At 40.3% G+C, this 24,366-nt stretch overlaps 1 protein-coding gene across 3 annotated transcripts in view; it reads left to right on the forward strand.

Moving 5' to 3' along the window:
* The window catches only part of cep89 (centrosomal protein 89), a 56,267-nt gene extending 38,658 nt beyond the window's left edge, over positions 1-17,609 (forward strand). For all 3 annotated transcript variants that reach the window (XM_086306615.1, XM_086306532.1, XM_086306858.1), the window contains 2 exons: positions 5,287-5,435; positions 16,686-17,609. In XM_086306615.1, coding sequence (XP_086162741.1) covers positions 5,287-5,435; positions 16,686-16,814 — 278 coding nt within the window. In that variant the 3' untranslated portion in view covers positions 16,815-17,609. The remainder of the gene's footprint in view (positions 1-5,286; positions 5,436-16,685) is intronic.
* The last annotated feature ends 6,757 nt before the right edge of the window (positions 17,610-24,366 follow it).

Below are 24,366 nucleotides of genomic sequence, written 5' to 3' on the forward strand. Positions count from 1 at the left end.
CTTGGCTGCTCAAGCTGGAAGTTAATGTTTTCAAACTCACATGAAAAGTTGTTTAACCTGAGCTGAAAAGTATATTTAGTAATTTCAAGCATGATCGCTAAGCACACCATTTAACAGCAGCTTCTGTCCTCTTCTTACAGAAACAAAGTAGTCTAGCTTGCAAACAAGGCTCAGAGTGATAGCAAATCGAATCTCGTTCTCTGCATTCTGCACAATGTGCTCCATGATCATTGTGCTATTCCTTCAACCCCTCTGTGACCATCTCCTGCGGGAAATGTCTGACTGTCCATTGGTCATGCTGATCAGCAGTATCCAGCTATATGGGATGCGCTCCTGACTCAGCAGCAAAATAGGTTATTTCAAAATGGAAGAACACCTGACCACATTGACCCGACAACATGTTATTAGACTGATTAAAGTGGACACTCAGTGATCTGATCTTACACACCAAGTTACAATAACAGTTGATGTAATTCATATTCATGTTGGGGCTGTTTATTGTAATTTAATGTGGGGTTAAAGTATTGTTATGCAAAAGTCCTTCTGCAGAGTAGAGCTCTTTATACCATACCTTCAATTAATACATTCTTTTGAGATTTTCAGGAGTTAATCCATTTCTTTCTCAATGTCAGAATGGTAATAAAATAAATCATTTGCTAGCCCAAACCACCCTTACTCCAACTCTAATCTGTCTTAAATTATACTTATGCGAAGAAAATATACTGGATTTATTTTGTATTTTTGTTGTTACTGTGTGGAGAAGGTCAGCAGCCCCTGGGATGCAGCTAGAATGGGGGCTATATTGGCTTTGTGTTGCTCAGCTCAGCTTGTTGTGAGGGCTAAATGTCACCAGTTCAGCTGGGCTGATGGCTGACTCCCTGGAGAGTTGGAGACATTTTGATTTGACAACATATAATACCGATTCCATTCATCACTGAGCTCAGCTGGGAATTAGCATGCCAGCTGGGCAGAGACAGAGGCCATATTCAAGGTTGAGACTCCTAAATGGTTAAGCGGCCAGCATGTGAGGAGGCAAGACAGGTGTCAGATAAGTTTCAGATTAATATTTAGATTCTGCTTGTCAGGTGGGGCTTTGGAGCCACCCTGCTGAGTGAAGGTCGGTGCCCTGCTGCTTTTGTGCTTTCAACATTTGTTAAATACATCTTGAATATTTCTGGCATGTTCTGCTTTTTATCAAACATGTTTGCATGTGTTTGACTTCTCTCTGAGTGTGCACTATTATACCCCATGGACTCCACTCCTTTGTTTTTCTATTTTCTTTTATAAACTAAGACCAATACAAGAATGCATTAAAAATGGTGTTATGTTATTTATTTTGGTTGTCTTAGGACATAATGACAGTTTTAGTCAATGCATCTTAAGTCAGCTCGTTTATTGGTTGTTTTTCATTGGGGTTTAATTAGGTTCTGTGTGGTTTTCAAGACATTAAGAGAAGAATTGTTTTTTATGAGTATTTTTGTAAGGAGAATCCTATTTTTTTATTTTATTTTTAGAATTTGTCATTCCTGGTCCATGAGAAGTAAAGCAAAACAGGCTGTCCCTTTGTCAGAGCATTAAATACATCACACAACTACAGGGTGGCGGATGGTGACATATGCTACCCCCTAATAACCACATAGATGCTCTCCTCCAGAGAGCAGTCACCTTTGTTGGATTAAGTGGGAGATGTGGCCTATGGTTATATTACAGATGAAGCCTGTGTAAAATTGAACAGACAGGCTACACATATGTAATAATCTTCATTTATTTTGTTTTAGCTACATTTAGATTGTTATTATTAATTATGCTTCATCTCTGTGGTTGTATATTCCATAGCACTGTTAGTCATTCTTACATTGTTCTTTTTCTTTCTCTTGCTATTACAAAAAACACAATCACAGCCACACACATAGACTGCACTTAAAACTCACTCTCTTTGCTTATAAGGTGTTAGTAAATAAAACTGGTCCTACGTTTAATCAGTCAGATACATTTCTTGGAGCATGTTCTCTGTCTTGCTATCACGCTATTTGCAATCTGTGGCCTCTTGTATACACACCTTTATAGAATCAGAGCAGCCTTTTCAGTGCATCTTGCAGATAGCAAGGCTAACAGATACATTGAAGCTGTTTGAGTGAAAAACACCTGTGAATCTTTAGAGTTGCTCTGCAGATAATGCACTAAATATATGTATTCCTTAAAACTACCATTGTGTGCATGCCAAAGAGAAAAATGAACCCAAAAGTGCAAATATTTAATGTGCAAGAGTTGCTGTCATCTGAACATAACTGTCTCGCATTGAAACACCAAGGCTGGTATCCCACAATAAATGATTATTGTTGTCACAGTGTAATTATGGCTGACTTATCATAGTGAACCAATCTTAATAAGAAAACCAAAATGATTTAGATTTGGTTTTATAACAACCCTGAATTGGAATCGCTGAAGAAAACGGCTGGCTGGATGGATGGATTATAACATGTTTATCTTGGTAAGGCAAAAATGTCTTCAATTCAATAAGTCATGATTTGTCCTAAGATTCAAGTTGTAAATCAAAAGATATATATTTTGGTTCTACTAGCAGTATAGTATGACAGACTTCTGATGAGAATTGTGTCAACTGTATGATCAGAGAAAATATAAAAGCTTATATTTGGTTTAATGTTGCCAGTGTACATCCATAAAACTAAATAGAATGTCCATTTCTAGAAATGTGTAGAAATGGACACATTTCTACACTGAAATGTGTCCATTTCAGTGTAGAATGCTGGATAATCTTTTTTGTAAACATGAAAAATATATGTATATGTCATGTTAACTCTGATGCAGGGAATTATTTCAGTTCATGTTCAAGATAATGTTATATATGTATACATTTTTCTATACATATAATATGCTATTGAAGGTTTTCATTTTCTTGTATGTTGCTGGTACAAATGGTACAGAGCTATGGTGATGTTACTGTTGGCATGCAACTGCTATAATGGGCACTTTAGGAGTAGACAATATAGCCTTGAAATTATGTCCCAATATTATCGATGATAATATCATAAATAAATGAAAAAATAAATACTGAACAATATGTGCAGCTCACAGGCAGCAGCGTTTCTTAGTGCAAACAAAACAAAGGGCTTCGTTTTCCGTAGTAGTAGTCTGTCACTAATGGCAGACTACTTAATTCAAAGTCTGAATTTATTTCCACCCGGAATTATAGTGAAATAGTGGCGGCATAATATTACACATTTGACATCTAACAGAGTGCAAGTCAAATGTAAGCACAAGGTAGCCTAGGTAGTGATTTGATTTGAAAGAGCCTGCACCACTGTGTCATATAAAAAAAAAATGAAATTGAATCTTGAAATTGAATCCTATCTTGTGCTCACAATGCTGTATCTTGTTGGTTCAAGCATTTAACCAGCTGCTTAAAGCTCTACTTTCACACCGTGTAACCACATCAATAAACAGTGAAACATGTTTTTTATTTCCACTTTTAGAGAAAATAGTTTTCTTGCATATTTTGCAAAGTACTGTGCTTTGTTGGTGGTAACTGGAGGCTGACACGCTGCCCTCGTTCTCAGACATGTCTGGGCTTGAATCGTTGTTGTATATGCTAGCAAATGGAAATGCATAGCATCACTTTATCACTGATGTTGTGATATGACGCTATATGCCAAATAAAAATCAATATTGGAATTATCACAGGCAGTATGATAAGGTATAGTACTAGTTCACATATGTGTTATAGGTACATAATTAACACGGCCAATAATCATGTCACAGCAAGCTGTTGATTTCTGTTAATTTTATTTTAATTTCTTGTTTGTTTTGTCACAGATTTAAGCTCTGGTCATAATGTAGTATGAACTCATAATTGGTTAAAATAAATAGTGGGATTATTAGTCACATTTAATAAAAAAGAATCACATTGCTTCACCTATTTATCTGTCAGGACATTTTTTAGCTGGAGCAAAAAATCGTTTCTCAATTTAAATTTCTTGGAAATGATAAAACTGTATGCCACATGCATATAAAATTATAGAAATTATTGCTTTGAGGTCACAGGGGAAGCAAAGCTGTCCATGTAATTCCAACACTTATTTAACAGGTGGTTCATTCATACTTTTGCTGTGACAAGACCACAGTTAGCCTAAGGAAAAAGCATTTAACATCTGGTGTTGCTTCTCTGAAAATATTTGAAGAGAGGCTTTATTTGAAGGAGTTTTCACTTCTGCCTCAGTCTACAATAACCAGGAGCAGTTAGGGTCAAAACATAATTTGGGTGAATGCCTCATGTTTGGATAATTATAACCCAACAGTCTTCTAATCGGGTATCGTAATTGCTAGATTTGAAAGGAAACGGTGGGACATAGCCTTGTGGATAGAAAAACGAGCATCAAATTCATCGTCAGTATTCAAACATTAAGCAGTTTGCCTAGCTGCCTCTGTGAAGAATGTCGTATAATAAAATACAGGGAAGCCAGTTATTTAGTAAGCAATTAATCCGTAAAGTAAAAGAGTAAAAAAAAGCATGTTCGTTTTACTCTTTCCGAGGCAGACATTGTAATTTTCCCACTGCACACGCACACAAATACACAGGCTGAGAGATGGCTACTACCCCCACACACACACACTATCTGTCCTTATTCAGACCTTGTTTTCCTCAGTTCTAAGTTGTCTCTGACTGCAGTGCCCAGAACAGCAGCATGTGTTATAGCTACTGTCATTGTGTCTTTTTGTGCATCTGTATTTTTCTCTGCCACACAGTTTTTCTTATAGTCTAGTTTTTGTAGATTGTTACTTGACTTTATCAGAAGTAAAGCAGGGCACAGTAAAAAAAAAACAAAAAAACCCTCACCTGTTTCCACTTGTAGAAGTGTGTGTGCTGCACTACGAGCAGTTGTTATGAACTGTCAGCAGCCTAACAGCTGCTCATCTGTAGACACAATGACTGAAGTATAACTTTATAACAAACTGCTATTTCCTGGACACAGACATACACAGACACAAAGACAAGTACACGCCCACCAGACAAATAAACACCACATGCAGAAGAAATACAGAGGGATTCACACCATCCTTTCCACAAAATCTACTGATCTGTGTGTGTGCATGTTTGTGTTTGTGTGCTGTTGTTGTTGTTTCTCACCTTGTCCCAGTGTGTGAGACTCCCCCTCCTCCACTCCACTTGTTTCTGCTGCGCTGTCCTTCATGTAAATCCACCCCTCTCATAGCAACACTCCACATCTCATTCCTCCGTGTCTGTGTGCTGCTAATGTGTATGTGCAGGTGTACCGGAGCCAGGCGTCAACCAGACTGGCAGCGTTGGAGGAGGCGGTGGAGGGGAGGACAGTGTCTTACCAGACGGAGATCCTTCACCTGCAGACGCTGCTGAGAGAAAGACAGGAGGCAGAGGAGAAACTGCTGCAGTCCAAACGGTAGGAGGGGTGTGAGGAGAAGGGAGAGGGGGGGGAGGAGGAGGAGAAATGTTAGAAGGCAAAAGGGCAGGAAAAGGGAGGAGGAAAGGGAGAGAAGGCATGAATGGGAGGAGAAGGAGGAGGACGAGGAGGAGGAAAAGATGATTTGTGTGTATCCGTGGTTTGGAAAAAAGAGTGAAGACAGGGAGAGGCATAAGTGTGTGTGCAGGTGCTCGTAGAGGCAGAAGGAGAAGACGTGTGTAGGCAAACAGATCACTTTTAAGTTTTTCAAGTATTCACGTAGCCTAGGCTATAAAAAAGAAGGAATTGCCATACAGAAATGTGAAAGGTTTTCTTTGAGTTTATTTAGCAGTTACATCAACAGGTTTATTCCTCAACTGTGAAATTCTTTGTCCAATACATATTCCTCCTAACTCAGTCCTAAATTATTAAACTGAAGATGCCAAAAGTATTTAGAATATTTCTTTTTATATGTTGATAGAGTTGTCAGAGACCACTTTATTTTCTTTTTTTGGTAAAGTTTCATGGTGTGTGTGTGTGTGTGTGTGTGTGTGTGTCAGCCCTCCCGATCTGTGAAATGGCAGCAACACGAAGAGCAGAGGCAGTGACGGTGTGTGTGTGAGGTGGTGACGACGCCCATCGGGCCCTGTGTCCCTGTTATTAATCGAGTCAAAATCTGTATTCGCTCAGTCGTGCGAGATCAAACATCTTAATCGTTTATTAGAAAGCACTGAATAACAGCACAGACATACACAATATTCACATGAAAATTTGAAGAAAAGAAGCAATATCATTTCTTAAGTCGCAATAGGGCTTATCAGTACACTGAAAAAACACTGACGTGTGGAAATGGAGCAAGATGCAAACACTGTTTAGTGCAATACTGATTTATTGTATAGCTTTTTGTTCTGGGGGTGTGTACATAATGTTACAATGTGAATAGGTGACGCTGCATTGAACACCCAGTTATATTACTCAATTGTCTGTGCTTCTTCCACTCAAGACAATAAACGGTTGTAACCAGGATTCATTCTGCTAGGTTCATTACCTCACTGTTGACTCTTCTGCTTTCATAATGTAGCCATAATTTTATGGGCCAGCCATGTCTCCTCATGCATGTTTGTGCAGACAGTAGGTCTGTCCACAATTAAAAGTATTCCATTCAAAAAAAAAAAGTCATTACCCATAACTGAGACATTCCTTGTCCACAGATCCACATTGGGCAATTCCTACAGCCACATCTTGGGCGATCGTGGTTCAAGAGTTGGGAGTTTGCCTTGTAATCGGAAGGTTGCCGGTTTGAGCCCCAGCTCGGACAGTCTCGGTCGTTGTGTCCTTGGGCAAGACACTTCGCCTACTGGTGTTGGCCAGAATATGGCCAACACCAGGCGCGATATGGCAGCCTCGCTTCTGTCAGTCTGCCCCACGGCAGCTGTGGCTACAACTGTAGCTTGCCTCCACCAGTGTGTGAATGGGTGGATGACTGGGTGTGTAAAGCGCTTTGGGGTCCCTAGGGGGGACTAGTAAAAGCGCTATACAAATAAAGGCCATTTACCATTACTCTCTGGACCCCATATATCTTTAATTTTAGTTTGGTCTCAGTAGTTTAAGAACATGTGGACCCGCGTTATGATGCCTGCTCAGTGCCACATGGCCCTCAGACACCATTATTAGCTCTCTTGCAAGTATAATGAAGCATTTAGAGCCAAAACTATTCCCCTCAGAAGATAAAGTAAGACAGTAAATGTTTACATTACAGTGATTTTGTTGATATGACCATTTAAAGCTGATACCTTTGCTGATGTTTGTATCTCTTTGCTAAGATAATTGCTCACGCTCCTACCCTACCTAGAGTAAATAGTATCAACTTCACAGCAAGCTGTAAACACAAGCAGCCAAAAAAGGTTTTAAATATCACTTTTTTAAAACATCTCGTCAGTGTCCTATGTCATTGTATATCTGTGTGTTCTGTCCAGTGTATGTATGTGTACAGTGCATTTTTCTCTTTCATCACTGGGTTCAGGACATACATGCTGACATTCTGTAAAGTGGTGGAAACAGCAGATCACACAGCTCTGTTCTAAAATCCTCCCTTCACATAAAATGAGTTAGCCCTCCCTCCCTCCCCAGGATGAGCAATTTCTTCCAACGTTACCACCAACCCCACAGTTGTACACAGTGCTCACAGACGCTGGACTGCTTAGGGTGGAAAAACTGCACCTGATTCTTAACAGGATTCACATGAATACTGCCTGAAGCAATATATTTTCAGACAATATGATATTATTTGATTGAGAACATGTCAGCACATACTTTACGTTATGTATTTAGTAAATATTTCGTGTATACAGTAGTTGATCGTATATTCTTGGTTCTTTTTAGACTATTGTAGTACGACACCCAGTGAACACTGAGTCTTTGTACTCTGATGCTCCTGAAACAATCTACCGCTTCCCCTTTATTCCCCTGTTAGTCTGTTTTTAGCTCAGTCTCTGAGCCAGCTGCCTGCTGCTATCAAATGAAAGCAAGCTAATCAGATTGTTAGAAGATCCTGTCCTGGTCTGCCCTGAGGGCATCTTAATGACAAATTGTACACATTACCACAGACATTACTAACCTACTGGCTTTACCACACCACAAACCGCTGCACCACTGCCTTTGAGTAACTGCAGATACCCTTGAGTCAGCTTTACCCAGTCATCAGAGTGCATGTGAATGAATCTATGACTGACCTCCAAATGGTGGCACAGAATAAAATGTGTTATTGTGGCAATAGCTGATGGTGAGTAAAATCTTGGTGATTTAAAAAACCAGAAGTACCTTCTTCTCCATTTGAGCGTTACGAGACGATTTAAATGAGAATTGACTAGGGTGAAGACAAACTTCTCAGAACTGAACAGAAGAAAATCTATCTCTGCTTCATTCGTTTCTCTCTGATCCACTGCTTTGTATTCTGCCCATGATACAGCAGCAGAGATGCTGATAAGTTGTGATTACCGCCTGCATGCTGAGTTCTGCGTAGCCTCCAGGGAAGCTGCATTGCCTGAGACTTCCAGGAGCTCAGGAGGGGTTTGAGTCTTCAGATCACTTTTTTCCCCTCTAAATGCAGTCCTGTCTTCGCCATATCCAGCCACAAAAAAGCAGAACATAGAAGAGCAGTCCTTATAGAGCTAGCTTCCTCCCAACAAACATTTCAGCTTTTGTTTGATTTCTTTCTGCAGCCTTCTAGCTAAGACCTGAATGCATAATCTGCTCTCACTGTTTGGTGTTTGTTGATAAAACATATTTTTAGCATGTTTTTCAGGATTTTGAGTGGGTGGATTTGAGCTCAGTGATGAATAATTGTTTGGAAATGATGCAATAGATTAAGAACTGCCTGAGAATGGGTTTACACTGAGTTTGTTGTCATATGCTATGTTGTAAAATAGCCATAGATTCCGTTTTGAATTGAGTTTAAGCATCGTTTTAGCTTTAGGTTCAGGTGAACTACAACAGCTAATCTAAAGTCGGTTCGACTTTTTGTCTGATGCAGCATTAATCTCTCCTGTTTTCACTCGTGGGAAAATGAGAAGTGTAAATTGCTGACATTATTTTATGTTAATGTTGTGCACACTTGGAGACTCATGCATAATTAATGCCTATGTCCAAGAATGTGGATAAACATATTTTTTAGCAGTAGTTAATTATCAGGTTCACGAGTGGTTCTGAATCTGCTTTATCCAGCAGAGTAAAGGACCAGAGGGGATAATAGCTGGTTCTCTGTTCCTCTTGAGTTACATGGTTCTGGGCACAAAGGTGTGGTGTATTTCAGGAGGATCATGTAGTGACCAAGATGTTTATGCTTTTAGTGGCTCATCAGGTGGTTGAACGTTATAGAGCAGGGGTCTTGAACTGCAGGCCTCGAGGGCCGGTGTCCTGCAGATTTTAGATCTCACCCTGGGTCAACACACCTGATTCAAATGATTAGTTCATTACCAGGCCTCTGGAGAACTTCAAGACATGTTGAGGAGGTAAATTAGCCATTTAAATCAGCTGTGTTGGATCAAGGACACATCTAAAACCTGCAGGACACCGGCCCTCGAGGCCTGGAGTTCGAGACCGCTGTTATGGTGGAACCTATGTTAAATCTAGTTTCTTTTCCTTGCAATTTGTTTTCCAGCCTAAAGCATGAAGTGAAAGAGGACTGTTAATGACACACAGCAGTGATACTTTTGTAGTCCAAACTGTACATGTAGCTGACATAGAAAATCCATAACCTTTTGTAGACCTCAACCCAACCCAACTCAACACCAAGATGCCATTTCTTCAGGGGTTTTTTTGGTTTTCAGTTACAAAATAATGTAAATTTTAAATTGGTTTGCAGTGTTTGTTATAATAGGTTGATTTTATTTTTAATGATCAATGAAAAATTAAAACTTATATCTATCTGGATGAGTAAAATTTTGTAAATATGTATTTGTATTGCTGTGACTAACTTCTCTTTAGTTAAGGACAAAATACTTGCTTAAAGTCATAATTAAGGAGAGATGCTAGTGTTTTTCCCTGTAGCTGTCTTTCTGCCTTATTTGCCTTATGATCCCCAACAGCTCAGAATAACTCAGAATGATGTTAGTGTCTTCGCTGACTGAGACAGGATGGGGGAGGTAAGGAGTGAGATGTTCTGCTGCAGAGCAACAGACCAAATCCTGATATAGCGACAGCTTACTGAAGCTATTATTGTAATGGAGGTTTTCTGGGATGGCAGAGCTACTGCTAAGCCTTGCTAAATACAATAGGTCAGACTGCATCTGTGTGGCTTTTGGCTCCTGCAGCTATCCCACCAAACATACACACTCCTATTGAATTTTCCATCTGTTGTAGCACCAAGATTAATCTTTGTATTCTGTGTGAGTAGTGAGTAGCCTCATAGGAAGCAGCGGTGAGAGCTGTTGCCCCAGGTAACTGTTTGGGTTGGAGGTAATTAGCAGACGTGTGAGTCTTTACTCACCGAAGGCAAAGGACAAAGTGTTTTTTAGCAAAAGTCATTCACTCCGAGGAACATTGTTAATTAGGAATGAGATCATTTTTTTTCTTCACAGTCAAGTTAATGTTCTCAAGATAAATTTACAGTCTGGAGGGTTTTTTTTCCTGCCTTTAAAATTGCAGGGAAAATTGGTCATTATAAAAATTTTATGTGTGCCTTTTATAATATATAGGCTTTTGATGAACCGCTAGGATCATAGATTTGTCCAGAACTGTAGTCATCTAGAAGTAAGAAGTCACCAATCAGTAGGAAACTCACACAGCTGGGAATTTAAAAAAAAAAAAAGAAGAAGCCTGAAACAAGATTTAAAGGGATCTATTGCACTTTCTTTTCTTTCTTTCTTTCTTTTTTTTAATTTTCCATTATTTTCCATTTTCCATCACTCACAGTTTCAGCAGTTTTGGTCTACTCTTGTCTGTCAGTGAAAGAGATATCCATGTCCCAGAAACACAGAAACCCCACCCACTTACAGTTCAAACCTTCTTTTTGGTCAGGAGCAGCCTATCAGAAAAAAGCAGGCTTAAAGGGAGGGTGGCCTTCAAGGGAGAATAGCTAAATGAGCTTGTTTCAGGCAGAAAATTGATTGAGTTGCTAATCAAAGGCCTAATATGAGACCAGATATAAGATAAGATCCTTGAGGTGTTAATTATGCAAAGACACTCTAGTGAGAGCTGGAACGGAAACTATATGATAAAACAGTTATGTCTGTGAAGGTTGTCAGTCATCCAGGTCATCGTAGTCTAAGGAGCTTGTAAAGAAAAGCATCTGGACTTCTTAGAATAGAAGTCCAAACACTTTTCTCTACAAGCTCCTTAGATAAAACAGTTACAATGACAAAAGATTGATCTGTCTTTTACAGGTAAACATAAGGCAACCAGACTTCAGTGGTGGACTTCAGAGAGAGGTTCTGATGTACACTTGGAGCTAACCCAGAGTACCAGTAGTAACTTCTACTTAGGCTTATTTCTGAAGCTTTGCTGCATCTTATATGGTCCTCACAAGCAAATTAAGGTTGTCAGACTGTCATCATGTGCACAGTATAGTCAGACACAGCATCAACTGGAAAAGTGTCAGAGTGCAAAAGATACAAACAACGTGAGACCATACACACCTGCTTTACAACTTTTAACCAGACACACTGACTCATTTGCTGATGCAGACCTTGAGTTGCTTTGTATTAGTTTGACTTTTTTTTTCAAATTATGATCATTTGCTAAGGTTAAAGTGCTTCACCACAGTCCTGCCTAAAGCTCAAACAGAGATCTAAACATAATACAGCTAATGCACAAAGGAGTCTAATCGGTGCATCTAAAGTGCATATTTTCAACAATATCGCATAACATGAACAAAATCTAAAGAAAGTAAAGGTTCATAAAGACAGTATTTATTTTCTTTAATAAATGTTGTATCAAATCTGGACACATACACACACACACACACACACACACACACGCACACAGACATATATATATATATACACATGCAGATGTACACTCACCCCTCCAAACGCCTTCAACGCTTATTCCCCTCCGATGCTGCAGGCCCGGATGTACTGTCTACATTGGCTGTCTCTCACCCTTTACCCATCCCTGTTGCTTGTCATGTGTTTCTTTGGTGTATTAAGAGTTTTTTCATGTGCTATGTGCAGAGGTGTTTTTTTTTTCTGTTCTCAAACTGATCTCCCTATTGAAGCTCAGTCTGGGGGGAGTTATTTTTTTTTCTCCTTATCTTTCCTCATGTGGTGCATTTTGCATTGTTATACCTCTCTGACCTGTCTTCCCCATGTGATGTTTTTGTGTAATGTATGTATGGTCGGAGGGTAAGATGGCGCCGCCATTGCGTGCAATAGGTCGGCAACATTAACATGAAATTTCCCCTTGTGGGACTAATAAAGGTATCTTATCTTAAATCAATCAAATCATAAACAGCTGTCCTGCTTGGCAGAGCAAACCAACAGCTAAAGAAATATTGAGGTTATTTATTTTTGTTGTTCACATCATGGTTAGGCAGAACAATTTAGAGTAGGTTCTTCTAAGAAGCCTGACAGCTACATATGAAAGGCTGAACCGAGTAACTTCCCTGGGCACAGAAAACAAACTCAGTTAGTGGGAAATGAACTCAGATGGGGTTTTTTCCCTCACTACAGGCAGACCACATCTACATTTTTGGACTGACACTGCTCATTTTGTACCCGTGCTGTGACCAAACTCAAATGTCACCACATCTCACACTGAGCTAATGAGGCAAACAAGTCATCTTCACTTTGAGTGTTTAAAAGTTGGAAAAATACTTCAGAAAAGTCAAATTTTATGGTTTTGTTTCGGTGTTGAATGCGTGAATGTTGCCACATCTGAGCCGTCAACAATCATCTCCCTCTGACAGTTATTCCCATATCATCTAAATGCAATATAACACCCTGGCCGAGCAGAGTGATTGCTGCTTTATTTAGAAACACTCCACTTTTTCCTGCATTGTGCCTGGTGAGTTAATTTCATGAGGAAGTGCTCGTCTGCTCCAACTAAAAAAAAAAAAAAAAAAATCCCTACTGACATGGAGGTAAGTGTTGTGGTCAATGCGATTTAAAGCCTTCAGGGAGACTGATTTTAAAAGCTTTATGTTTTATTTATAATCTCTAATTGAGGAAGGTAGCTCTCTGTGTGCTTGTGAGATTTGTGATGTCTAATCCAAGTCCGGCCAGATGCCACAGAAAGTGATGAAGTTTATAACACTCGTGCTTGTTTGTCGAAAGCCCCTGATTATCAGCACAGTCTAATTAACTGACTGTTCAACCAGAGGCTGTTTATTAAACACATCATAGGTCAATCTGGTTATAAACTTTTGCTACTGAATCGCAGAAGGAAGAGAGTTATAGTGCCGTAAAGCCTGATGCTCAGTCACTGCAGTATTGAGCCTTTAAAAAGCGTTTGCTCTAGTTAATGTATATTTGTATAGCAACAGAAAAATGCATCTGGTCAGCAACTAGTATTTTTTTGTTTTTATGGGTTTTAAAAAAAATATCTGTTACATGTTCAGAAAATTTGATTCACATCTTGTTATCTTTTAACTCAGGTTTTCTTTTCCTGCTATAAGTTCTTTCCATTAGAAAAGATCCAGGATCACTCTCAATATACCAAATACATCACCTGTTGTTTGTGTAACGTTTCTAATTTGACTGCTGGCTTGTTGCTGACATTAAGAATGCACATCAGATGGCAGGCTAGACTCACATGAATAAATAATTGGGCATTCGTGTGTAGAATATATATTTTTAAAAAGGATCAAAGTCTTATTTAAACTGTCAGTGCAATCGATTGCAGTTGCTGTCATTAATGGATCAGGAAGACATTTAGTCCTCAGATTATACCCATGTTTGTTTGGATTGTAAGCAGTTAATGTTGTGATCAGCTGAATGTTAAACCCTTGCTGATATGACTGCTGGCATTAACCTTCAGGCTTATACATTCACACACACATGCATAAACACACGACTGATGGATTTTTTCAATTAGTTCTTGACTAAAAGCCCCACAGTGAATCTTGTGTTTATAGAGATCGTAATGTTTCATTTTCTATCTAATATGGAGAGGTGTCCATTTAACTTAATGAGCTTTTCAGTAGCTGCAGTTTGTATTGCTTTATGTTTATTTATAACAATACCTTTTTAGCTAACCTTTCTATTACAAAGCACTGATTTTCCACACATTCTCAATCTATCTTAATGCATACTCCTATTTGCACAGTATACTCTTCATTTTGGAGTGCCTGCACTGTGAAATTCACCCAAACCAACAACTACATTTCTGTTCTATTACATTCTGATGGGGTGCTATGTGTGCTTCTCTTTTTCAATCATAATATACAATGCCTCTGGTGCTGCTTTAGATATAATTGAGAAAGAAGATGAAGCATGCACTTCCCAGCAACCCAGAGTGATGTAAGGACAGCAGAGGACTGTTGCCGCAGCCATTGCATCCCCATTATCTGCGATGGTGATGACAGGTTTACGGTAGAAACCTACAGTCTGTTTTGGATAGTGTTTTCGAAAAGAAAAGCCCCTTCCTCGCTTATTATTATATACAAACGTGCCATTATTCACTGTATTTAAACATTTTCCTTCATTCTTCAGTTTCTTGCTTTAATGCCAACTCCACTTCACTTGATTAGCCATTATTTTATTGAAAACTGATGCTGCAAAACTGAAAAACTGTTTGACATTCTTTCTGTTTTTTATGCTTTTTGACTTTATTTCGTGCTGATCTCACAGAGATTCAAAGTTCTTTCTGAATCTGGTTGTTGTTTTTTTAAGCTGAATGACTCCAGAACTGAAATAATCATAATTACACCTTCCTCCAACAGAAATAGTATTGAACTCTCTTCTAGTCTGAGCTTTGTGTTTGCAAAGAGGCTCAAAACCGAAAAGACTCTGAGCTCTTGTTTAATATACAGGCATCTAATATCATGCATTTCTGTTTAATTCTTCTTAGACACATGTAAAAAATTCAGCCATTCCTGTCACAGTCCGATTTAGAATAGGTCATCCATCCTCTTATTTGTTTCAGACTTGATTACCATAGTGGACTTTATTCAGGCTTTAGCATACACAGAATGCATGTCATTCAAAATGTTGCTACCAGAGTTTTAACACGAAGAAAAAAGAGTGACCATCAATGGCCTTCAATGACCACAAAAATTTCAGCACTTGTTGCAAAATTTCATCTTGAAAATTGAGACAATGTCATAAATTGCAGGGACAAGGTAAAAAACTTGGGCGTGTGGTTTGACGTGGTGCTCTCCTTCAAGTCTCATGTAAAAGAGATAACAAAGACCACCTTTTATGATTTGAGGAACATAGCCAAAATCAGACAGGTTTTGTCAAGCGACACTGCAGAGGTTCTTGTCCATGAATGCTCTTCTTTCTGGGCTACCAAAGAAAATTTTAGAGGTCTACAGATGGTGCAAAATGCAGCTGCTCGCATTATAACAAGAACCGGGAAATACATTACCCCTGTACTGAGATCTCTTCATTGGCTACCTTGTCAGGTTCGAGCAGATTTTAAGGTCCTGCTGCTCACCTACAAGGCTTCAAATGGATTGGCACCTTCATACCTCTCCGACCTTTTACACCTTTGCGTTCCATCCCGTGCTCTACGATCTCAGCACTCTGGCCTTCTAAAGGTTCCTAGAGACAGAAAAAAGACAATTGGAGAGCGTGCTTTTTCTTTTCGTGCCTTAAAGTTACGGAAAGTCATAGCAAAAGGAGCAAAGCAGCCCAACATTCAAAATCAGAATATTTTATTAATCCCGGAGGACATTATGTTGTCACAGTCGCTCCATGACACTAAGAACAGTACCTAACTAAGTTAAATAAAATAATACAAAATATAGCAAAAAAGCTCTAATTACAAATCTCCCAGTATATTACACTACTATACTATTATATGCTATTATACTAAAATTAAATGTATACAGTTGACACTGAGGTGCCCCTCTTATCATTTTGACTTTTTATTATTGCTGTAGAGGATGCGATATTAATGGTGTGCAACGATTGCAGTGTGTACTTGGGCTTTAGATAGAGGAACTGTACAGAGAGATGACCTCAGGCAGGAATGATTTCCTGTGTCATTCAGTGGTGCATTTGACTAATCTCAGTCTCTCACTGACTGTGCTCCTGTGACTGGCCAGTACGTCATGGAGTGGGTTGGAGGTATTGTCCAGCATTGTCCTTATCAAGGACAACATCCGCTTCTCTGACGCCAGCTCCACCCCCACAGTGTTACTGGCCAGTAACTGATCGGTTTATTGAGTCTGTTGGCATCTGCGATCCTCAACCTGCTGCCCCAGCATGAAACAGCATAAAGTACGGCACTCGCCACAACACGACTCATAGAAAATCCTGACCATTGTCATCCAAACAGTTCAACTATGAAAATCTGAAGATCATCTAGGTGTGTTCTGACAAAATTCAGATTCCTCCTGCTCCTGACAAATGTAAACCAAATCCATGTTTCTAAAAATGGTGATGATTTGATTGAGCAGGGGTGGGAGTGATCAGACCTGTGTGCCCACTTTAGCTGCCAAGGGGTGTAAATTCAGTTTACACAGGTCCAGTTGGTATTGTGTAACTTTATTGCTATTTCACAATACTGTAACTTATCAAATATGTAGAATGATGGACAAATGGATCGTCTGACTCATTTTCTTGTCTCCTCTCTTCGCACCTGCAGGGAGATAGAGGAAGAGCTGGAGGTGGTGTGGGAGGCAGCAACAAGGGAGAACCAACAGATGAGGGAGACTCTTTTGGATTCCAAACTCACTGGGGACCTCCACAGTTGGCCTGCTCATGCTCCAGATGAGATCACTACATCCTCCCAGCAGCAGCAGCACAAGCATGGGCTGGATTTCTATTGCTGAAATACCTAGAGCAATAACCTGCAGGTGTGCCTGTCTGCTCAAAATAGACAGCTCAGATAACTGTCAACTTGTTATAGTCATCATGTCAGCCTGCAGACATCCAGCAGCTTGCCTTTGTGTCAGTTTGTTGTTCTATCTGAGTGATACCTGAAATCTGTCTGGTGGATGGAAATATTTGCAATACATGGACAGAAACAGTATTCACTTAACACAGTCAAGCTGGTGAGGAAGACTTGGCTTGGGCACTAGTGATGGAAAGAAAAGCATCTTGGATAACTTTTATTTCTAGAAGTGAATGACTTTTGTATATTTTAGCATATATTTGTATTTTTTAAATTATTATTCTCAGGGTTTTATAAAACATGCAAAGTATAGTGCCATACAGGATAGTGAAGAGTTGCAAGTGGCACTCTGTGGTTATTACTTTTTTTGTTGCTAAGCGAAGGTTGCCATCTGCTGGACAAATGTAGTAACAGCATTTTTTACTGTCATGTATTTGCGGGTCTACATTTTATACAATGAATGAGAAACGCTTTCCTGACACTGTTTGAATCCCACAAAATTAAAACGACAAAAGGGCACAATTTTTTTTCATGTAGAATTGTGCATATATACGCGGTTATTTACAGACTTTTTACAGACCTTGTTTTGGACTTGCAGTTGTATTTTCATTACACAAACAGCAATGTACTGACCCTTCAGATACCATGTTAATAATAAAGAAGTTATTTCTTTTCTTTATGGCTGGACTTGAGTCATGGTAAGCCGCACTTGTCGTCTCACATCTATGTTTCATTTGATGGCATCCATCCATGAGCAGTCCTCAGGGATTATTCTATCCTGATCAGTCAATCCAAACTTAGAATAATCCTTTTTCCTTACTAGTTACTATGTTTTAAAAATCTGACGATTCTCCTGCCTAATATCAACAAAACTGGCAAATATAACAAGCTGATGATACATCCCTCCCAAAGTCACTTGTCTGTTGCAAAAGACTACATAGCTTTAAAGACCATGTAGCTCACAGATAAGGTAGCCTTATTACCAAACCTCCTCTGCAGATCGATCGATTAGTATAAAAGCGCCGCCTACAGACCAATCACCTCTCACGGAAGTAGTGATGGGATTTCCGGCTCTTTTTAGAGATCCGGCTCTTTCGGTTCGGCTCACTAAAAAGAGCCGGCTCTTTCGGCTCCGAACCGGCTCTTCAGGTTGTTTTGTTGCTTTAATTAATTTATTATTAACAATAATATAAAATTATGCACAAAAGGAATTACTAACGTAAAAACAAGTGGTTTTATTTATATATGTTTATATATAAATATATGCGGTGGCCCCTAGAGACAAAACACGTATAAACTCCAAAACACATTTCTAGCATGAACTGAACTTCCAAAGCAGAGCTACTAGATCACTTAAATCACACAATTGAAAGCATGTGTGTATTGTTTGTGTATTTATACACAGGCACTCATATATATATTCAAATAATTTAAAAAAAAGTTCATTTACCTGTTATTACCACACACCAAATCCGGTCGTTGGTACTTGCTGGCTTGTGTAGCCACAAGATAACAAAGGCTCAACACTGTGCCCAGCATCCTGGAGCACTTCTGTTGTCTTTTGTACGTGTTTTGAGTTTTTATGTGCTTCTGAGTTTTTATATGCTTCTGAGTTTTTACGTGCTTCGGAGTTTGTACGTGTTTTTACGTGTTTTGGAGTTTGTACATGCTTCAGAGTTCGTACGTGATTTGAAGTTTGTATGTGCTTTGTCTCTAGGGGCCACCGTAAATATACTTTTATTTATTCACTCCACATAAAATTTAATAAATAAATCATATAATACAAAAATCAACTATTCACATTTCAAGTTTTAACTATTTAAATTTTCAGCTTTTTCCTTTCACAAATTTAAAGTGAAAAGAACACAAAACACTGCAAACCACAACACAATTAAATATAAATTATAATATGAAAACTAAAAGAACATGCATATTCTCTGTCATATGGACCTGCATGAATAAACTTTCTCAATCCTTTATCATCTGCAACCGAAAATAGTTGTGGATGATTACTATACCTTTCTAATGTTGTTGTCCCTGCCTCTCTTTCTCTCTCTCTGGCTCTGTTCCTGTGCTACTGAGTGTAACTACCGCCCCTCCCCCCTCTGCCCAGCGTAAAGCACAAGGCTCGCGTGCAGAGTGAAGCGGAAAAAAAGTGCGAGAGAGAGGCTGAGAGAAAGAAAAAAAAAAAACCCCACGTGACGGCTCGCGATAAGGAGCCGGCTCGCGTCGTTCACGTCAAAGAACCGGCTCTAAGAGCCATTTCGTTCGCGAACGACCCATCACTACACGGAAGATGGCGTCGGCACGTGTGGAGCATCCTGCGGATTTGGTTGTGTGGGGGGTAAGAGGTCTTGAGAGACCGTGTTATCCCTTTGATGTTTGCACGAGCATGACCCTAAAAGCGCACTGAAGTCTTGTAGACAACCTGTTGTTTACAACAGAAAGGCCGCAGTTTGAAGAATTTCTTTGTTGGAATATTGAAACTAAACATCCATTGCATAAGGAAAAATTGCAAGAATAAATATAAATAATGGAGTTGTTCCTGTAATTACACTTACTAGTGCTTTATTGCCAGGACAGCGGCTTCGAGAAGCTCCTTAATGGTATTTAAAATCGCTGGGAATGTGCATGATCGGGGTGTACTCTGATTTATTTCTTATGTGACTATGTCGAAATAGTTTTGTTGTTGTTGTTTTTTTTTTTTTTTTGCAGCAACTAGTGCTTTTAATCTGCGGGCCTGCAATTCTAATTTTCTGAAAGTTCTCTGATCCTGTCCCTGTTCGTGATTGGTTATATCCTGCCAGCAGCGACCCCCCTTTGTGTGAACGTGTTCGTGGCTAAATTGGGAGTTGATTTGCTGAGTCGTGAATAGGGATGGGTACCGGTGTCCGGTGCCATGATGGCACCGGTTCTGACATAAACGGTAGTAACCAGACCGAAAAGCAGCGCACATTTCGGTGCTTTATTTCGGTGCTTTTTTTCCCTGAGCTGTGATACACTTCTAGCCAATCATTTTACGTTTCCGAGGATAGTAGGCGGGGCCAGGTACGTACGTTCTGTTAGAGCAGAGCTACAGATTAAAAATGTCCAAGGCGAAGCGGTCAGAAGTCTGGCTGTACTTCACAGCAAAATATGCAAACTCAGCAGCCTGCAACAAGTGCTTTAAGCTGATACTGTGATACTGTCAAAGGAGGTAACACCAAGAATCCGATTAAACAGCTGGCGACGCATCGCGTTTTTTTTTAAAAGCCGAGAAATGCGCTGTATTTGATAGCTTGCTGCGAGACCTCACACCGTGCACGTTGGGTGGGTTGCCAGTTATCGGACCCGGAGCAACATCCCCCAAAAACCCGAAGAATAGAGTCCTGGCCCCTAGCCCTGCCAGTGTAGCAGAAATGATGAGGATGATGATGCAGCAGCAGCCGTTCTTCTCTGCATGAGTAGCTTAATGTTGTTCGTGTGTAATTTACGTTGAGTAGGCTAACCACGTTATTACATTAATGCATGTAAGGTGAACTAGCAAACATCATCATAGCTACATGCGGCTGTCTTCTTGTTTGATGGCAGATACTCCCTTCACCCTGGCCAAAAAGGCTAAAATGACCAAAGAAAAAGTGGGAAACAGTTTTTTTTTTTTTGTTGTTTTTTTTTTTTTTTAAATGACATCAGAAACAGCAGTATGCGACATTACGTGATGGCAGAGCTTCAGTTCATCCTTTGTCATTTTTTTTTTTTTTTTTTTAATAAATAGGACAGGGGGAATGAATGAGAGAGAGAGGGGGAGAGAAAGAAAGAAAACCAAAGAGGAGAAGAGACGGTGAGAAGGGGGGGGAAGAGAGAGAAAAAAAAAAAATAACTCCTGGGTCACCTGTATGGAGAAAGGAAAAAAAAAAAAAACAAACAAAAAAAACAAACAGAGGAGACAGCAAACAACAAAGAGCAACATAATAATAGAGAAAACAAAGCACCATCACGTCCGGGTACACACCGGCTCACTCCTTGGCGGCCGCTTGTCGGGGCCTGGGGCCTGGGGCTCGCTCGGGCCCCTTTGGAGGTGGGGTGCCCCCGGCCTCTCGGCCTAGGGCTCGGTCACTCAGGCGCAGCTGGGGGCCGGCGGAGCTCACGGGCGCGTCACTGCAACTCCCCCTGACTTCTGCTCCGCGGCTGCTGGGCGAGCCCTCATCTGGGACTCTCCTCAGCTCTTACTGGGACAGTGGCGCGGCTGCCCCTCTGTTGGTCTTCCATGGTCTCTTGTGTTCTGGGGGCCTCTGGATGTCTGGAGTTTTGATCTCCTCCATACCCGCTTCACACCCTGGAGGACGGGGCTGTGGCCCCCCCACACTCCCTAGCAGATCATTACATGGAGAAACCTTTGGAATGCAAGCATGCTGATCCACACAGGTATGCACACATGGGTATTCACAGACACGGACTAAAGCTTTCTTGGCTGCTGCCTCAAAGCACACTGTGCGCTGTCTATCTTGCGTGCTGCACAATATCGTTTATTATTTAGTAAATATTGATATCTATGACTAGCTAGTTTATTGTGATGGTGCTTTGTTTTCTCTATTAAAGTGGGAAACAGTTAAACATGAGAGGTTTTTGGACAAAGTTTGTGTTTTTTCCATTGTTTAAGCACTGCTTCCAGCCAAGAGTGATGCCATATATGTAGGGTTGCCAACCGTCCCTTAAAAAACGGAATCGTCCCGTATTTAGAAACAAAAGTACACGTCCCGTATTGAGCTAATAAGGGACGCACTTTGTCCCGTAATCCAGTGAGAATCAAAAGTAGTCTATAACTTTTAATGGAATTAACGCTTTGTTTGAAAACACAATTCCCAGCCCCTCTCCTGCTTTGTGACCAATGAGCTGACAGCACACTTATGACAATTCGAGTATGACAATTCAGATTACCGCTCATCTCATTGGTCGAGGAAAGGTCGCTTACGGAGAAAATACCGGAAGACAACAGATGACCACAACAAGAAGCATGGCCAACAGGGAAACAAACGCCGACACTGCGGTGCAAGTCTCGGACGACAGTACACCTAAAGCTGGGCAGACACTGTGCGATTTTTTTCAGTCACGTTATTCAGCTCCTGCTCAAACTGCACGATTGACTCGCAGGGGTTAGAAGTTGGTAGGTCACGATGCAGGGTCTCACACTATACCACCCGATGCTCTGATGCGACCTGAGTGCTCACACTGTGCCTCCATAAAATGAAGGTTATAACAGAAAATCTGTCGCTCGCTCTCCCTCTGTCTTTCACTCACACAGACACGCACACCACCATCAACTTTGCTAAATTGCTAATGAAAAACATTGATCAGGCAGCTGTGATTAAGCAGCAGTGTAAATCCAACTATTTTCACGGTTGTTGTGGTCGTGATCATTTTGTGAGGCCACATGGAAAAGGCTCGGATGAGCTTTCCAAAGTTCTACAAGTTGTGCCTCCATCGCTTGTGTCCAGATCACACGCTGCACAGCCGAGCTGCACCGTCCTTTTCACCGACGTTTACCTGTTTGCGCGTGAGCAGTGTGAGCGGCTCACGAGCGATTGATGATCGGGAGCTGCTCGAGGTGTTAATCGCTTCTCGTTACCCCACGTATACTACACGATGCACGATGAAGGCCAAAATCGGGCCGATCACCAAATCGGTCGCACGACTCATAAATCGTCTCAAAATGGGCCAAAAATCGCACAGTGTAAGCCCAGCATTAGAGCAGCAATGTTTGTTCGCCCAGAGAAAGAAAAAAAGGCTGCGTAAGATAACCTTTATTAGTCCCACACGTGGGAAATTTGTTTTGTCACAGCAGGAAGTGGACAGTGCAAAAGTTATGACGCAAAAATTAGAATACAATAAGAATAAATACAGGGAGGAATGGGAAAAGGAAACCACTGGGCTGGGAACATGCACGATAACACCTATAAAGCGCACTGCACTGTGTGCCGGCGCACTTTTTCCATAGGCATGCTTCTAGTGGTGGGCACATGAAGAACATGAGGGGCGTGAAAGCTCGGGGAACCCTTAACCATTTTTTTGTCCACCAGGCCACGGCAGAAGCAGATATGGTATGTAAACACTGGTTTATTTTTTAAACCCTCTGGTTAAGGTTAATATGGGCATGTGCAGTGAATATCAGCGCTATGTGGCCAGAAGTGTGATAATATAATTTATTTTGTGTAATAAACAACTGCAAGGATAGATGATTACAACAAATAGATCACTAATACATAAAAGTAATACATAGATTAATAATGATGATGAGTTATGATGCGTAATCATGGGAACAAGCGGGTTTACAAACAGGAGCAGCTGATTAGCATTAGAAAAGCTGAAATAATACCTCAACTGAAGCCAATTGTACTAAATGCACTATATGTGCACTGTTACAAGAATATTTTTGTTGTATTGCTTTCTATTAATTTATATAATTTTAAGTTAAGCAGGGCAGAGTTCTTTTAAAGAAAGATTTACTTATATTCTCAAAAGTTAAGCATGACAGGCTTCTGTTTAAGAAAGAGACCTGTTTTACTGTGTTAATGTTGTCATTTTGAGCTAAAAATAAATGGCTAAATGATCATTTGTTTCCCATATGGTCATATCACAAAGAATATGCATCTGCTTAAATCAAATTCAAGTCAAATGGTTAAAAAAATAATTTCACACACAAAAAAAAGAGCTACCACACTGGGAAGGGTGAAGACAACTGGGTTGCCCGGCCCTGGCCACGAGGTGTCCCTTATTTATTTTTCAGGGAGTTGGCAACCCTACATTTAATCGAATCGAGTAACTTTAATCTCAGCCAAAACGATTTACTCACGAACAAGTAAAACACTGGAAAAGCCAAACAAGAACATTTTGAAGTTATCGAAGTGACTTATATATCCTGTTTAACCCGAGTAGCGAAAGACCGCGGGGGGTTGAAAACGATGTGCCGGGAGTCCGGTGTTCTCGCCGTCTCAGAGATTTGAAGTTTACACAGCTACATTCTCGCCTGAAAATAGTTTAAAAGTTTATTCACGCGCTATGAATTCTGCCATATGTTTTTTCAATTTTGTTGTCTGGGTTGAAAATCGGGAGAAATTCGGGAGAATGGTGGCTCCGGGAGATTTTCAGGAGGGGCACTGAAATTCGGGAGGGTTGGCATGTATGAGACGGTTCACCAAATATGTGGCCCGCGAACTGTGGTGAGGACACAGACTCAACCATGCAGTGCTGAAGTTTGTCCGTAAAAGAGCTCTCACCCTGTTTAAACCACTAATGAGAGAGACAGTAGATGGAGAAGTCCTCCTGTGAAAAGTTGTCCGTTCATAAAGTGTGTCAGTATTTTATAAGGATGCCATGTTTCTGTATCATCTCTCTCCTGTCAGAGCCTCTTCCAAACATCAGCCTGTTTAATGCTCTCATATCTTCAACATCTAGA

Source organism: Aulonocara sp. 'chitande type north' Nkhata Bay, linkage group LG1, assembly GCF_057382095.1.
Source record: "Aulonocara sp. 'chitande type north' Nkhata Bay isolate Kocher_YH1m ecotype deep benthic linkage group LG1, A_spYH_male_GT1.1, whole genome shotgun sequence".
NCBI lineage: Eukaryota > Metazoa > Chordata > Actinopteri > Cichliformes > Cichlidae > Aulonocara > Aulonocara sp. 'chitande type north' Nkhata Bay.